This window comes from Clytia hemisphaerica, unplaced genomic scaffold (assembly GCF_902728285.1).
Source record: "Clytia hemisphaerica strain Z4C2 unplaced genomic scaffold, Clytia hemisphaerica genome assembly, whole genome shotgun sequence".
NCBI lineage: Eukaryota > Metazoa > Cnidaria > Hydrozoa > Leptothecata > Clytiidae > Clytia > Clytia hemisphaerica.
The window spans coordinates 911,453-927,982 of NW_027104500.1; the positions used below are offsets into that span (position 1 = coordinate 911,453).

The 16,530-nt window shown below is 37.9% G+C and overlaps 1 protein-coding gene across 1 annotated transcript in view; it reads right to left on the reverse strand.

Annotated features, from left to right (window-relative positions):
* The window catches only part of LOC136821754 (polycystin family receptor for egg jelly-like), a 62,537-nt gene that overhangs the window by 30,703 nt on the left and 15,304 nt on the right, over window positions 1-16,530 (reverse strand). Inside the window, exons 12-22 of the mRNA XM_067077964.1 lie at window positions 9,705-9,823; window positions 9,177-9,408; window positions 8,284-8,409; window positions 7,742-7,855; window positions 6,700-7,100; window positions 5,920-6,040; window positions 5,318-5,506; window positions 4,303-4,527; window positions 2,504-2,703; window positions 1,315-1,573; window positions 686-889 (exon numbers count right to left, since the gene is read on the reverse strand). Of these exons, the coding sequence (XP_066934065.1) occupies window positions 686-889; window positions 1,315-1,573; window positions 2,504-2,703; window positions 4,303-4,527; window positions 5,318-5,506; window positions 5,920-6,040; window positions 6,700-7,100; window positions 7,742-7,855; window positions 8,284-8,409; window positions 9,177-9,408; window positions 9,705-9,823 (2,190 nt within the window). The remainder of the gene's footprint in view (window positions 1-685; window positions 890-1,314; window positions 1,574-2,503; window positions 2,704-4,302; window positions 4,528-5,317; window positions 5,507-5,919; window positions 6,041-6,699; window positions 7,101-7,741; window positions 7,856-8,283; window positions 8,410-9,176; window positions 9,409-9,704; window positions 9,824-16,530) is intronic.

Sequence of the window (16,530 nt, forward strand, 5' to 3'; positions counted from 1 at the left end):
ACCACGCACGGGCGTTCTGGATGGGAAATAAGTGGCTTCATTTCCCATCCAGGAGTCTCGAGTCTAGCCCTTTGGGCTTGAAAGTCAATGATTAAAGTATACAACAACCTCACATAGGTGGGCCTCTAAGATTGCTACCCTTTACATAATTAAACACCAAAAAATAACCTATAAAATATCCTTGACAAGAATAGCTTAGCTAGTAATAATCCGAAGATCAAGTCATTTCCGACAAGAATCCATTGGTTTTTGAGTAACCTACCACTCAATAAATATTTGTACTATCGGTATTTTTGAAAAATTAACATTTGTAGCAAATTATTTAAAATTTACAATCTATGTCCATGAGATATCTGTGTTTTTGTTGCTTTCCAATTTTAAAGTCTAAGTGCTAAACTGGATATTTCGATACGGGAGAAGTTTCATCATCGGTTCCCAGGCTCCATTCACAGGCCTTATTGGAGCATTGTGAGCTTTCCAGATCCTAAGATGTTACTTCTGAGACTCTAAAATGTTACTAAGTCTTCCTGAAGTAATTTAAAAATCATTTGTGGTTATAAAAACTGTTCAAAGAATTCCCCTTTTTCTCAAATACTATAGACTGATTGTATATAACACATTCATAACGCTGTTTCCAACATTAACGTCAAATTATGAATGTTATTATAACGTTCTGTGTACGTACCATTCTGTCCTACAGCGCGTCCAGAACCACCTGCAATGGTAGCCACCAAGTCACAACGTGTAATTTCAAAATATTTTTTGATATTGCTCAAAGACTCTGGAACGGTTCTTTCCTTTAGATGGTCCCACATCGAAGCATTGAACTCGATCATGTATAAACCATAATGCAGTTGTCGTGGATTGATGACGTAACGCGTGTCGTTACCTTAAAATAAAAATAGAAACATAAGAAAATACATATCTTGCCACTGGAGGATTAAGACAATAGAGCAAGTATGTATGCTTGATATGCGTAAGTCCTTTTTCAAATGGAAACATCCGAAAAAAAGCCAGGATTTGACCCCTATCTATTACTAGAAATAGAAACACGGGTGTCACAATCCGGATTTTTCCGTTAAAATCCGTTAAAAAAATATGACATCATCTTGTCCTACGCATATTAAAGTTGAATCTTGATATTAGAGGGGTCAAAGTTTTTCTACGAGTTAGAGAAAGATTCGAGTCAAGGAGAGTAATTTGCATGGCAAAGAAAGGGATTTTGGGGAGGGGGTAGAAGTTGAACCGCACGGGCCGGCACAGAACAACCCAATCCCCGCCCACGGGGCGTAAAAGTAAAACAAAATCACATACCAGGAATTTCAATGGTTTCAAGAATCTTTGTTCCAATTTCTTCGACGCCATTATGAGTTTCATTAATCATTTCAACACGATGAAGTGCCCATGATCGGATGATGCTAACTGGTGTTTTGAGACAATCGGGCACCACTTTAGTTAAGATTTTATATTCACGACATTTTCTCATTGGTGCCTTTTCACTGGCGTCCTCGATTTTCGCTGCCAAGGCTGATTCGAAGGTTGTTAGGGGTGGATCACATTTCAAATCGCTTATCTAGAGATGAAAGAATTATTTTTAGTCGAACAATTACATGAAAGCAAAGACTTAAAGGGACATAAAAGTAGTAAAATGTAAACATTGCACGAACCACGTGTCATTAAAGAGAACAATTAAAATCACGTGTCCAAAACAAACTTGTAAAACAATTGAAACAATCAGCCATATTTGTTATTATCTTTTATTTTGACATGTGACATTTGTTTTGATTTTGTATCCGCTGCATACGGTTTGTTTACAAATTTCATCAGTACTTTTATGTCCCTTTAAAACCGTTAAATATTACGTAATAAAAAATACACTAACATGAAATATCGTATCGCAAGTCTTACTTAGTTCTTATTCCATTCAACTACAGTTGACTCTCTCTAATTCGAGCTCGAGAGAGGAATTTTGTTCGAAGTGAAATTTGAATCATAGAAAGTATTTTATAAGAAATTATAACCCAGACGGCACACAACGTCAAATCAACGTCCATGTGACATTCATAACGTCCAAATAACGTTATTTGAACGTTAAACAACGTTGTGTGCCAGCTGGGAAGATGGAGAATATACGATGCAGCTCGAATCATTGAATATGATAGAATGAGATCGAATTAGCCAGAGTTAAGTGTATAATAGTTATTTGTTCTTCACTTTTCTTTAGTTTCCATATTATGCGAGTTAGCTAGTTACACGCTTTTTATTTAAGAACAAACTATATATAAACGTAATGCTTAGGTGGTCAAAATATTAAGAACAAGTTAAGAACATTTTAAGGCTTCGTCGATTCTAAAACGCCTGATTTCTAAGGAAAATGGGCAAAAATACCCAAAAAATTGTGAAAATTAAGAAAATGGTGGTAAGAAAATCTTTAGGACATTTTAACATTCAAAAGCTTCAAAAGTTTTGGGATCTTTTTACAAAAAAACGTTAATATGAATACCTTAACAGAAGTGACGAAAACAATTGTTGAGACAGGATTTTTAGCGGTGACGGTAACAGGATACAAAAGTACGTCCGGATATTTGTATGATCCAAGAATCAACTCTTTACCATTGATAGGTTGATTTGATTCGATTGCCAACAAAAAGTTTGAGAGTGTGTATTCGTCTTTTGTAGTGCATTCTGGGTTACCAAACATACCTAAGGATTATGGGTAAAAAGATTAAAATCAATGATACAGACTTTCTATGGAAGATTCTTATTCCATATTTTTTTCTCTATAAGCCACAAAAAGATACCTCTTTAAGATTCCGAACCTCTTTTTCTTTGAAATGCCATAGATTTTGTCTAATTAGTATCCAAAGTGAAATTCACGCCAACTGGGTTCCTCACCTATCCCTTTTTTTAATTCTATTTTGACAGAGGATCTTTATCGAATTAAATTTAAAGGGCATATTTGAAACCAAATTCAAGCTAAGACAAAGAATCGACCTTTTCCTTCGAATTACAGAGAGATTCGAATTGTAGAGTGTTATTTGTATTTGTTATATTCCTAAACAGTTTTTCTACTTTATTAATTTTTTAGTAAAATTAATTTAGAGTGAAAACTTCCTAAGATAAGATTAACAATCATTACTTAAAGGTTTTGTTTTTAAATAAGAGTGATATCGCTTGCTTACTTATCAATTTTAATTTACAAGCTTTTCACATTGGATTGACACGGATGTGGAGCAAGATTGGTCAGAGACAGACACTGATATGAAATATGTGCCTGATATGAAACGGGAACACTTATGTAAAAACAAAACCTTTAACTTTGGGTCTACACAGAAAGATTTTTTTCTAAGAAAGTGTAACTCCTTTATTCAAAAGAACTAGAGCAAATAACATAGTTCAACGCCTTCATCTGACGTTGTATGTATGTCAGGTTTGATAGACACAGGATTCGTGCATCTGTTGCCCACTATTTTCTATTCAATTTACAGGGGGTGGGAATGCACAAATCTGTGCTGGTTTTTCTTTGAGAAAGACGCAGGAAAATTTGACTGTCATAAATTCTTTTCCATTGTTGTTGTCTTTGTTAATCTTATAATCCCGATTCGTAAAAGAGTGTTAAACACACCCCTGTCTCAGTGCCCCGGTGGCATGATTTCAGTACATGATTTTTTTCAGTACATGGTTTCAGTACATGATTTTTTCCTACGTCACTGCAGTAATCAAATTTTTATTGCACTCATTTGTGAATTGAGATATAAATTGAATAAAGACAGCGACAATAAAAAACAGTTCTTGAATTCCCAAGCCATTTAGGATGATTACAAATGAGTGCAATAAAAATTTGATTACTGCAGTGACGTAGGAAAAAATCATGTACTGAAACCATGTACTGAAAAAAAACATGTACTGAAATCATGCCACCGTGGCACTGAGACAGGGGTGTTTAAACCATAAAATATGGATTTCAGCAGTGACGTAAGTAGTAAGTAGTTCTGCGACCGCAGTTGTAGGCGACCCGAAGGCTCCTCTTTCGATAGCTATCTACCCGAAGGTAGAGTAGGACCCCACTCTTTCTCCCTGGATTGCTCCACTTACCTTTGTTGCTGAGTATCAAGCAGAGAGGCATCAAGTACCACTTTGGGAATCTTTGATATGACCCGGCTAGTGGTTGAACCCACAACCTTGCAAACCGTAGCCAGATGTTCTACCACTGCACTACGGTCACTTGCGACGTAAAAAACATATACAGTACTAAAGAAACGACTCCTATGAAAAAAGCTAGTTCGGTAAAACTTCTGTTACCTTGTGTATTTCCATCACCATAATCGATCAAGAAGCATGGTTTATATGGTGACCCTATGATCGTTGCCGTAAAATTTGCCAATTGTCCAATCATAACAGTCGGTTCTTTCAATCCCACTGTGAAATTTTTTATGCTCTCAAGCATATGGACTTTGATCTCTCGTGCGAAAGTACCGACCTCGCTACGAGCTTCAATTTTGACTTGGAATTTGTAATTGTTAAGTCCTGTAAATAGAAATTTTTTGTGTTATAGAAATCGTGAACATATAAACGACTGGACGTCTATCCTCTATATTGTGTTTTTGAAGCGCATACTTTTGAATCAAAATTTAGAAATATTAGTCGGAGTTTTGGCAAGTTGACGATGATTTTGCCTCTGTTATCTTTGTTATGATATAGATAAAAATACTTGAGAAGAGTAGAACAACAGAGACTTTTAACGAAGTTTTGACGTTGAAGTTTTGAAGTTTGCGCTCGCGCGGCGCGGGAGGAGGAGAAAGTTGTTCTTTTCTTTTAAGTTTAAAAGTAGTTATTAGGAGTTACGTTAAATGATGTCTTCTAAAGGCCGGTCTCCACTTGCGCGCGCTGCAATCGCACTTTTTGGCTTCAATCCTTTTTGCTTGGAAAAAAGATTACGTCATAAAAATGTAGCGCGCGCACGAAAAAAAAGTTGAACACATTTCAACTTTTTTCAACCGTTACGTCAGATCGCGCCAATGGAGTTGCTTCATTTTTCTTTTGACCAATGGCGTGGAAGCTTTGCTCGAAGAAGTGCGATCAAAGCGCGCGCAAGTGGAGACCGGCCTTAAGACTATGTTCACACATGACGATTCCGTTTTGCTCTGAACCGAAAAGAAGCCATTCTATTGGTTAAAAGTGACGTAAAACTTGAATATAACGGAACCAATAGAATGGTTTCATTTCGTTTCGGAGCAAAACGGAATCGTTAAGTCTGAACATGATCTAACTCGACAAATTGTGCGCCCGCTTGGTTTAATGTAAAGAATAAACAAACCTTCAGGCATTTTGAAAAGATGGTATGTTTCATTATCAGTTTCAGTCCATTGTGAAGACACCTGCGGAAGGCCTTCTTCATCTTTGTAGCCATAGTCAAAGGAATAAGTCACATTTCGTCCAAGTTGTTTTCCACAGAAAAACATCACTGGACACTCAATAGGAAACATATCTCCAAAATCACCAACACCTAAGGTTAAATACCAATAAATGATTTAGTTCTAATCAAGTGTAGTGATCACAGTCAGATACGACCCAGTGTTCCTCTTTCGTTAGCTATTTAACATATTCTAAGGTCCCGAATAGAAGGGGGTGGATAAAAGGGGGATCCGAATTTTTTTTCAAAATCTAATAAACGGGGGTGGGAAGTCCGAATAAAAGTGGGGGGGGGGTCCGAAATTGTACCTCCAAAAGCCCCAAAATAAAGAAATAACAAGCTAAAACCAGACTATTTAGAGCAATTGCGATAACTGAAAGTATTTTCAAAAATAAATAAACTTGGGAGGGGGTGATTTATTCGGGGGAGACGTTTATTCGGGACCGACAAATTAATAAAGTGACAAAAATGAAAAATCAACAAAAATGAGAAATTACAAAAAATACCTAGTTCTTTATCTGCTCCTTCACACGCTCTGTAAGTATCAATTTCGAAGAAACCAACGGGTGTGTATGATTGTGAGATAGTCTCTATCTCGATTTCATGAAGACGTGACGAGCAGTTAACCTAAAAGTTAAGGGTCAGTTAACGCTCTCTAATCACTTACCTTTACATACCCTGGGCCAAGCTTCTCAATCCTGGCCAAGCAAAATCTTTGATCGGAGTTTTTAGAAAAGTGGTACCCTAATGGCGGCACTATTCAATAGCGGTGTAAATGCATCGAGAGCGCTATATCTACTTTCTCTCGAAAATATTTGATGATATAGCGCCGTTAGATGTTAATTTTCAACACTGCAATGGCTTCTTTACGGGTACCAACCAAAAAAAACTTCGATCAAAGATGGCGGATATAGCTTGGTCCAGGGTATATAAAGGTCAGTGTCTCTAATTCAATCTCAGAGGTACCAAAAAAGAAAGATTCGAGTTACCGAGGGAACCAATATTTTAATTCGAATTACAGAAAGATTCGAATAATAGATGTTCGAATTAGACAATAATACATTGAAAATGGACCTTAAAAACGCAATTTTTGTCAAAATGGTAAAATTACAACATATTTCACGCCAAAATTCGAAACTTCTGAAGTAGCGAAAAAATCGAACACTTGAAAGGTTTCATTTCTTCTAAAAATCATCACAGGAGTTCCATTTTACTACAGTTTTTTTCATACCCAAAAAGGGGAAAATAAACCCTCGCAAAAGACGGGATTAAAATATTTACGGTACCTTGGTTACGTATTCTCCAGATTCGAATTGATGGCGAATTAATCCTTTAGGTGTAGATGTATTATACATTTGATAAGTCATCAATTCTGTAGGTGAACCATCACCCCAATTAAAAGTACAATCGAAGAAATCACCCTGCTCAACATCCAATACAAATTCCATTAATTCTGTTGAATTCTCTGGACCGTGGATGAGTTTGAAACCAGTTAATGGTTGAATCGGCCTTTGAACTGGGATTGATGTGGTGACAGAGACATTTGAGACGATGTTGGTTGCGAAGATGGTGATGGTGTATGGTGGATCGACTCTCCATACCGGATACTTTATTGTGATTGACGGATCCGACGTGATGACGTCTGATTGTTGGTCACCGAGAATGTATTGGTACATCACATTATCACCTAAGGTATGAAGAATGATATGATTAAACGTGTATCTGTAGTCGAGCATGCTAGACGAACTCAGACATAGTAGAATATAAATAAACAAAAAACAACGGATGGGACAAATTATAAGCTAACTGTTTATGAGGACACTACCGCAAAATATTAGCTGATGTCTAGACTGGACGTCACGTCGATCCATACAATTTGTACAAATCGATTGTGTCATTTTGTTTATATCGACTATGGCCTATGAGAGCATTCGGGTAATTCTCGTAGTCGTATTATCATACAACTCCCATATCATTATATCAGATGGATTATTATTTACCTGTAGGCAAAAACAGCCATAAAATAATTCCTATTATAAACGAATTCAGTCTAGTATTTATATGTAGACTTTACCAAACAAATTGAACATTATATTGATATGTGGAATTTAATCTGAAATCTACGGTAAACTAACCGAAGGATTGGGGACGAGATGGGGTTTTTATAAGCTCTTATTTGATTTGGTTGGTCGTTAACCAGTAATAAAACAATTTTGTTACCTTTTCTAAAGAACGCATCATTTTTATTACTTCAAATGACCAAATTATAAAAGTATCTTATAAAAACTCCATCTCGTATGAAGGATTGGCTAAAATGAAAATGTTTACCTTTGGTGATAGTGGTAGTGATAGTCAATTCTTCATCCTGCTCCAAAAAGTTGGTTTTGGGATCACCTTCTGATGCTTGAGTTAATGTCACTTCCAAATTCTCCACAGGTGATTCTAAAGAAAGAGAAACACAATATCACATTAGTTTTTTCTACGAAAGTGCGAAAACTAACAAAAGTAAAGCTTCAACTTTCTGAAACCTTGGACTTTTAAATTAATACCTGAACGGTGAACATTTTATTGTTTTTTTTTTAATTCCGAACTATGACGTTCTAAATGCTCCAAACAAGCTTTGAAAATAATTGACAGGAAAGTTACCGAGCTCTTCTTGAGATTTACAGTATAGAGAAAATCAGTACTTATTTGAGGCCCAAAACCTCTACAGCCTTGCTTAACGTTATGAGACAAAGATCACAAACTATTTCCGGCAAAGGGCGGCAAAGATATCTATTCTTTTGAGGGTGACTTCACTTTTTTTACTAAAATTGCCATAGAGATAGTTCATTCCAGCTTTTGTTTTTAGAGTTCCCCATAATATTTACCGATGGAAACTTCTTTTGTAATGGTCATTTCATCGACAGCATTCTTTGCAGTCACGGTGACCGTGTATACACCTCGTGAGTGATACGTCAGGCTACCACGTCCGAAAATAGCGTAACCAACAACGTCTAGAATAAAAGGAGAACAGTTTTTTTTTAACAAAAGTACATTGGAGTCTACGTAGCTCGAACACATAGGAAGAAATCATAGTTTCTAGAGGGGTCAAGACCCCCCCCCTAAGTGCTACCCCCCCCCCCCCCCCCCCCCTTAGGAAATTAATTTAAAGTTTCATACCCCCTTAGAAAATCGTATAAATGAAACGATTGTACTAGAGTCATAATTCAAGGAAAATCCCCCCTCATCTAAGAAGACCCCACCCCTTAACTGGCAACCCCCCTTAGGAAAGTCATACATTTAACACCCCCCTTGCTTTTGGTTCATCAAAAACCAAGACGCCCTCTAAATGTAGGGGGGGTAGAAACTATGGAAATTAAGTCATTTGGATGATAAAGATTTGTTTATTAGGGACCAGAAAACCTGTTCCAAATTGTATTGTATTGTATTGTAATTGGTCAAGACCACATCAGCGCAATAAAGCATGGGTTTACGCTTCGAACTCCCACTCTTTCCAGCATTCTGTTCAGTTCTTTGATAGCCGTAGACCACTTGAAAACGATCGAAAGACTGTCTAAATCCATATATTCAAGGCTCGAAATAACGATTTCAAGTGAGTCGGACAAAATGTCCGATCTGTTGCTTTAGTATGAAAATTATGATTTTTGGGTTGGATATGAAGCTGTTTGGGTCGGTCAAAGTCCGTGTCCGACCGTTTTTTCAAGCCCTGATATTACTGGGTATCAACGTAAAATATTTATTGTAAGTGTAACAAACATACCTAAATTGGTTGCCAAGGGTGATTTAATTGGCTGTCCTGTTGATTGGTCAGTAATTCCATAATCGATGAAGAAATCAACTGCAGTTCCAACTTTCAATGAGAAAGAGATATTGGTAGCTTGCTGGAAATTACTGTCAAAACTTTCTGATGTGAATTCAAGACCATCTAATTTATCCATGATGGTAACAGGGAAAGTTATGGTGGCGTTATTGACTTGGTTCCACATGAAAACCTGTTAAAGTTAAAATTAAAGATTACAGTCCTTGTCCAACTATTCTGTACCAGAGTGTATCTCACGTATGACGAAATTGGTACCCTAATGGCGGCACTACTCAATAGTGGTGAAATGCATCGAGAGCGCTAGATCTACTTTTCTTCGAATACTTTTGATGGTGTAGCGCAGGTAAACGTTATGCCTTCTTCTCGGGTACGAATTCCAAAAAAACTCCAATCAAAGATAGCGGATATAGCTTGGCCAGGGATATATAAAGGTCAGTGGATGTGACTGGAAAAAGCATTGGAACTTACTTTAATAGTATAGTTGCCAAACTTGGTGTACATATAATCGATTGTTAATTGGTTGAACGTGCCATTCGTCCAGAGGATATCACCATTCCCAAAGTCCCATTTGTACGTCACGTTAGTTCCTGTTAATTTTAGAAAAATACAGAAAGATTCGTAGTAGATTTTCCATTTCACATATTTAGATGACGACAAATTTATACCGAGTCTATGATCTGTGTTGTCTTTTTATTGCTATTTGAGAAGAATAATATACGGCGGACTCTGGATGTTTTGAATTTCTGTTAATCTTTTTATGATTCAAACAAATTAGACTTCCATTCGACTTCGAATGCGCGCAATTATTGTACATTGTTGTCACTCGACTTAACGCATTCTTCTTCGAAAATCCATTCTTCTTCGAAAAAACCCTCCCTTAACGGGTCATTGTAAGAGAATTTTTAAGAGAAAATTCTAAATAAATCCGCATTTTGTCATTAGTAAGTTTGTGTATACAATTGACTCTCACAATTCGAACTCATTTGCTCGATTAAAAGAGTGATTCGAATTATAGAATGTATTTCAAAAGGCTTCCTCCTTGACGAGGACTGGACACAAGTTTGAGAGATTCGAAAGTTCGAAAAGGCGAGAGTTTACTGTATATGTGTTTTTCGGAGACGGTTAGCTTTTTATTCGATTAGACCCTGACTGACTGAGGACAACGGTAAATCAGACTTTTACCATCCAGGATTTTTTTAGAATCAGAACTGCGATTATTTCAGTCAACTCCGCCGTCCTCAAAATGGTAGAAACATAAACGCATTATTACAGTAGACTCTCGCTAATTCGAACTTCTATTATTCGAATCTTTCTATAATTCGAACTTATTCTTAGTCCTCTTCAAGGAGAAATCGTCTTAAAATACTTTCAATTATTTGAATTCGAACAAAAAAGATTCCCCGTTCGAATTCGAATTAGCGAGAGTCAACTGTATTCGAAAAGAAAAGTTCAAAACTATTAAAGGGATACTCAGATGGTTTGAGCTATTTTGCCTAAAGAAGCCCTCTATGGTTTTGAGTAAAACGTCCAAGTATGTTTGGGTAACTATTTTCCAAAGTCGATATATCACAATTTATTGAAATTTCTGAAAATGGGTTCTCACACGGTTCTTACGTTAAAATTTTATTGTCTATATACTAAAAGTCTAATTTTCTATGAGCCGTGGGGAAGCCATTATGGATTTTTTTCCAAGTCTCTTTTTAGATCGAGCTCCGAGCGGGAAAAACAGTAGAGTTTTTTTTTTGAGGCGGAGTACGTTTCTTTTGAGACACGTCATCGGAAAACATGGCTACGGTTCCTTGCCGATCGGGAAACGTCGCCCGGTTCCGAAGCGTATTTTTGATCGGACCATACTGCTTTCTAACAGTCAAAATAAAGATGGCGGCAAAAAAACAACTGGTTGCTACTGCTCTTTTGCTATTTTTCTTTGGGTTTTATGCTTTAATGAGTTGAATTGGATGATGATTTTTGTTTGATTGTTACAAGAAATGGTTGATGATGAAGTTTATTATTAATCTTTCCTGGATTTGATGCTTCGTTTGGTTTGGCATGAGAGATGCAATCTCTTCTCTTCTATTCTTGAAAAACAGGACATTTTATCAACTTTGATCATGCCAGGTATATCTGAAAAATTAAACCGCCTCACTTTGTAGTCCGACCGACCGCCTCACTTTGTAGACCGACCGACCGCCTCACTTTGTAGACCGACCGACCGCCTCACTTTGTAGACCGACCGACCGCCTCACTTTGTAGACCGACCGACCGTCTCACTTTTTTGTAGACCGACCGACCGCCTCACTTTGTAGACCGATCGACCGACTCACTTTTTAGACCGATCGACCGACTCACTTTTTAGACGGACTGACCGACTCAATTTTTAGACCGACCGACTCACATTTTAGACCGACCAACCGACTCACTTTTTTAGACCGACCGACCCACCTTTTAGACCGGCCGACTCACTTATTAGACCGACCGACTCACTTTTTAAACCGACCGACTCACTTTTTAAACCGACCGACTCACTTTTTAAACTGACCGACTCACTTTTTAAACCGACCGACTCACTATTTAGAATGACCAACCGACTCACTATTTAGAATGACCGACCGACTCACTTTTTAGAATTTAAACGTCCAAATTCACAACCAAAAGGTTTTTAACGTTTAAAATGCACGTTTAGATTTAATATTCTTTAAAGATAATCGACCGACATGATACAATATATCATTATCGGTCGACATTTTCTTCCACATGCGTTTAAAACGTGGAAAACTTTTGGCTGTGAATTTGGACATTTTCTTCCCCCTGTGCGTTTAAAAAGTGGAAATTTTTGCTTTGAATTTGGACATTTTTTTCCACGTGCGTTTAAAATGTGGAAATTTTTGCTGTGAATTTGGACACGTCCCTTGCCATCCAAAGGGCTTTTGATGTGTTCAACAACACTCTACTCGGCGGGTGCGACGCCGGGTGACGGCTAGTCTATATACTAAAAGTCTAATTCTCTATGAGCCGTGGGGTGGCCATTATGGATTTTTGAGATGGGGGTTCGAGAGTTACGTGACCGATTTTTTGGTTGGATGGTTGGTTGGGTGGTTAAAAACGAAAGCGAAAGTGGTCAGGGGAAGAGTGTGAAAATTAGCGTTTTTGTGAAGAAGTCGTTGCAGTGCAAATCTTTCGCAAATTTAAAAACCCACTTTCCCGTGGAAATAATTGACGTTTTTTAGTTTTTTGGGACCCTTGTAGCGAGTACCTCACTAAAAACCGGGATTTTTCATCTCGTTTCTTAGTGAGTTCCACTTTGACGATTTTCGAAAAATAGAAGCCTTTCAAGTGCTTTGACGCAAATTCGATTTTTTCGCTACTGCAGGAGCTTCGAAATTTAAAAGTGACGTCAAAAAATCGAATGTTTAGAGCCCGAAAACCCGGGCTCAAAACATTCGAAAAAGTCGCAAAGTGGAATAGACGTTAATTGCGTAAAAAAAACGCGGGTGACGTCTAGTATAGGCTAGGACCCTTGGGGCATAAACTACCCGTTGACCGCAAAAATTCCGAAATTCGCGAATTGACCGTTGACAACATTAGGGGTAAAGGGACCCAATGACGTCACATATTTGAGAAAAACTTCAAAATGCGATATCTCGAGTTTGAAAAGGAGTTGGGAGGTCGTTGACCCCTCATTGGATCGAGAATCTTATGGAGAATACGATGGGAGGGATTGTGAGACTTGAAAGTGACTTTTAAATTTGGCTGAATTTTCAGGCGTTTTCAGTTGATGACGTCATCAAAACCGGAAAAATACGATATCTCGAGATTGGAAAGGAGTTGGGAGGTCATTGACCCCTTATTGGATCTGAAATTTAATGGAGAATAATTTGGGAGGGGTAAGAGTGGGTATAAAGAAACTTTTGAAAGTAAATATATTCGAAATGAGGCATTTTGGGTCCGATGACGTCATCAAAACCTAAAAAATACAATATCTCGAGTTTGAGAAGGATTTAAGCAATGGATGACCCCTCATTGGATCAGAAATCATCGAGAGAATCTTTTGCGTAAATGATTACATCATTTCAGTGAAGTAAAAAATTTATTACCCTTTCGATGACGTCATTTAGGGTCCAAATGACGTCACAAAACATTAACTTTGCAATATTTTTAGCTTTCAACCATTTAAAGTGGTAATTTTTCGTTGTCTGGGCTTACCAACCAGATCTTTTTACCCTCCCCCACCATCCAAAGGGCTTTTGATGTGTTCAACAACACTCTACTCGGCGGGTGCGACGCCGGGTGACGGCTAGTCTATATACTAAAAGTCTAATTCTCTATGAGCCGTGGGGGAGCCATTATGGATTTTTGAGATGGGGGTTCGAGAGTTACGTGACCGAATTTTTGGTTGGATGGTTGGGTGGGTGGTCGAAAACGAAAGCAAAAGTGGTCAGGGGAAGAGTGTGAAAATTAGCGTTTTTGCGAAGAAGTCGTTGCAGTGCAAATCTTTCGCAAATTTAAAAAACCACTTTCCCGTGGAAATAATTGACGTTTTTTGGTTTTTTGGGACCCTTGGGGCATAAGCTACCCGTTCGCCGCGAAAATTCCGAAATTCGCGAATTGACCGTTGACAACATTAGGGGTAAAGGGACCCAATGACGTCACAGATTTGGGAAAAACTTCAAAATGCGATATCTCGAGTTTGAAAAGGAGTTGGGAGGTCGGTGACCCCTCATTGGATCGAGAATTTTATGGAGAATAAGATGGGAGAGTTTATATGGCTTGAGTCTGACTTTAAAATTTGGCTGAATTTTTAGGCGTTTTCAGTTCATGACGTCATCAAAACAGGAAAAATGCGATATCTCGAGATTGGAAAGGGGTTGGGAGGTCGTTGACCCTTCATTGGATCGGGAATTTAATGGAGAATAAGTTGTGAGGGGTAACAGTGGGTATATAGAAACTTTAGAAAATAAATATATTCAAATTGGGGCATTTTGGGTCCTATGACGTCATCAAAACCTAAAAAATACAATAACTGGAGTTTGAGAAGGATTTCAGTAATGATTGACCCCTAATTGGATCGGAAATCATCAAGAGAATCGTTTGGATAAATGACAAATTTATTACCCTTTCCATGACGTCACTTAGGGCCAAAATGATGTCACCAAACATGAAATATGCGGTTTTCCGAGTTTTGATCAGTGAAAAGTGGTAATATTTCGTTCTTTGGGCTTACAATATACAAATCAGATCTTTTTATACTCCCCCACCATATATCCAAAGGGCTTTTGATGTGTTCAACAACACTCTACTCGGCGGGTGCGACGCCGGGTGACGGCTAGTCTATATACTAAAAGTCTAATTCTCTATGAGCAGTGGGGAAGCCATTATGGATTTTTGAGATGGGGGTTCGAGAGTTACGTGACCGATTTTTTGGTTGGATGGTTGGGTAGTTGGTTGAAAACGAAAGCGAAAGTGTTCAAGGGAAGAGTGTGAAAATTAGCGTTTTTTTAAGAAGTCGTTGCAGTGCAAATCTTTCGCAAATTTAAAAACCCACTTTCCCGTGGAAATAATTGACGTTTTTTGGTTTTTTGGGACCCTTGGGGCATAAGCTACCCGTTGACCGCAAAAATTTCAAAATTCGCGAATTGACCGTTGACAAAATTATGGGTAAAGGGACCCAATGACGTCACAGATTTGGGAGAAACTTCAAAATGCGATATCTCGAGTTTGAAAAGGAGTTGGGAGGTCGGTGACCCCTCATTCGATCGAGAATTTTATGGAGAATAAGATGGGAGAGGTTATGAGGCTTGAGAGTGACTTTTAAATTTGGCTGAATTTTCAGGCGTTTTCAGTTGATGACGTCATCAAAACAGGAAAAATACGATATCTCGAGATTGGAAAGGAGTTAGGAGATGGTTGACCCCTCATTGGATCGGAAAATTAATTGCGAATAATTTGGAAGGGTAAGAGTGGGTACAGTATATAGAAACTTTCAAAAATAAATATATTCAAATTGAGGCTCTTTCGGTCCGATGATGTCATCAAAACCTTAAAAATACAAAATCTCGAGTTTGATAAGGATTTAAGCAATGGTCGATCCCTCATTGGATCGGAAATCATCAAGAGAATCTTTTCAGTCAATGAAGAAATACTTTCAGAGGAGTGAAAAGTTTATTACTCTTTCGATGACGTCACTTAGGTCCCAAATGACGTCACCAAACATGAAATATGCCATTTTTTAACCTTCAATCATTGATAAGTGGTAATATTTCGTTTTTTGGGCTTACAATATACAAATCAGATCTTTTTACCCTCTCCCACCATCCAAAGGGCTTTTGATGTGTTCAACAACACTCTACTCGGCGGGTGCGACGCCGGGTGACGGCTAGTCTATATACTAAAAGTCTAATTTTCTATGAGCCGTGGGGGAGCCATTATGGATTTTTGAGATGGGGGTTCGAGAGTTACGTGACCGATTTTTTGGTTGGATGGTTGGGTGGGTGGTTGAAAACGAAAGCGAAAGTGGTCAGGGGAAGATTGTGAAAATTAGCGTTTTTTTAAAGAAGTCGTTACAGTGTCAATCTTTCGCAAATTTAAAAACCCACTTTCCCGTGGAAATAATTGACGTTTTTTGGTTTTTTGGGACCCTTGGGGCATAAGCTATCCGTTGACCGCAAAAATTTCAAAATTCGCGAATTGACCGTTGATAACATTAGGGGTAAAGGGACCCAATGACGTCACAGATTTGGGAAAAACTTCAAAATGCGATATCTCGAGTTTGAAAAGGAGTTGAGAGGTCGTTGACCCCTCATTCGATCAAGAATTTTATGGAGAATAAGATGGGAGGGTTTATATGGCTTGAAAAAGACTTTAAAATTTGGCTGAATTTTTAGGCGTTTTCAGTTGATGACGTCATCAAAACAGGAAAAATGCTATATCTCGAGATTGGATAGGAGCTGGGAAGTCGTTGACCTCTCATTGGATCGGAAATTTAATGGAGAATAAGTTGGGAGGGGTAAGGGTGGGTGTATATAGAAACTTTCAAAAATAAATATATTTAAATTGAGGCTTTTTGGGTCCGATGACGTCATCAAAACCTTAAAAATACAATATCTCGAGTTTGATAAGGATTTAAGCAATGGTTGACCCCTCATTGTATCGAAAACAATCAAGAGAATCTTTTCAGTCATCAATGAAAAAATACGTTCTTACAGTGAAGTGAAAAGTTTATTACCCTTTCGATGACGTCACTTATGGCCCAAATGACGTCACCAAACATGAAATATCCGATTTTTCGAGCTTCGAT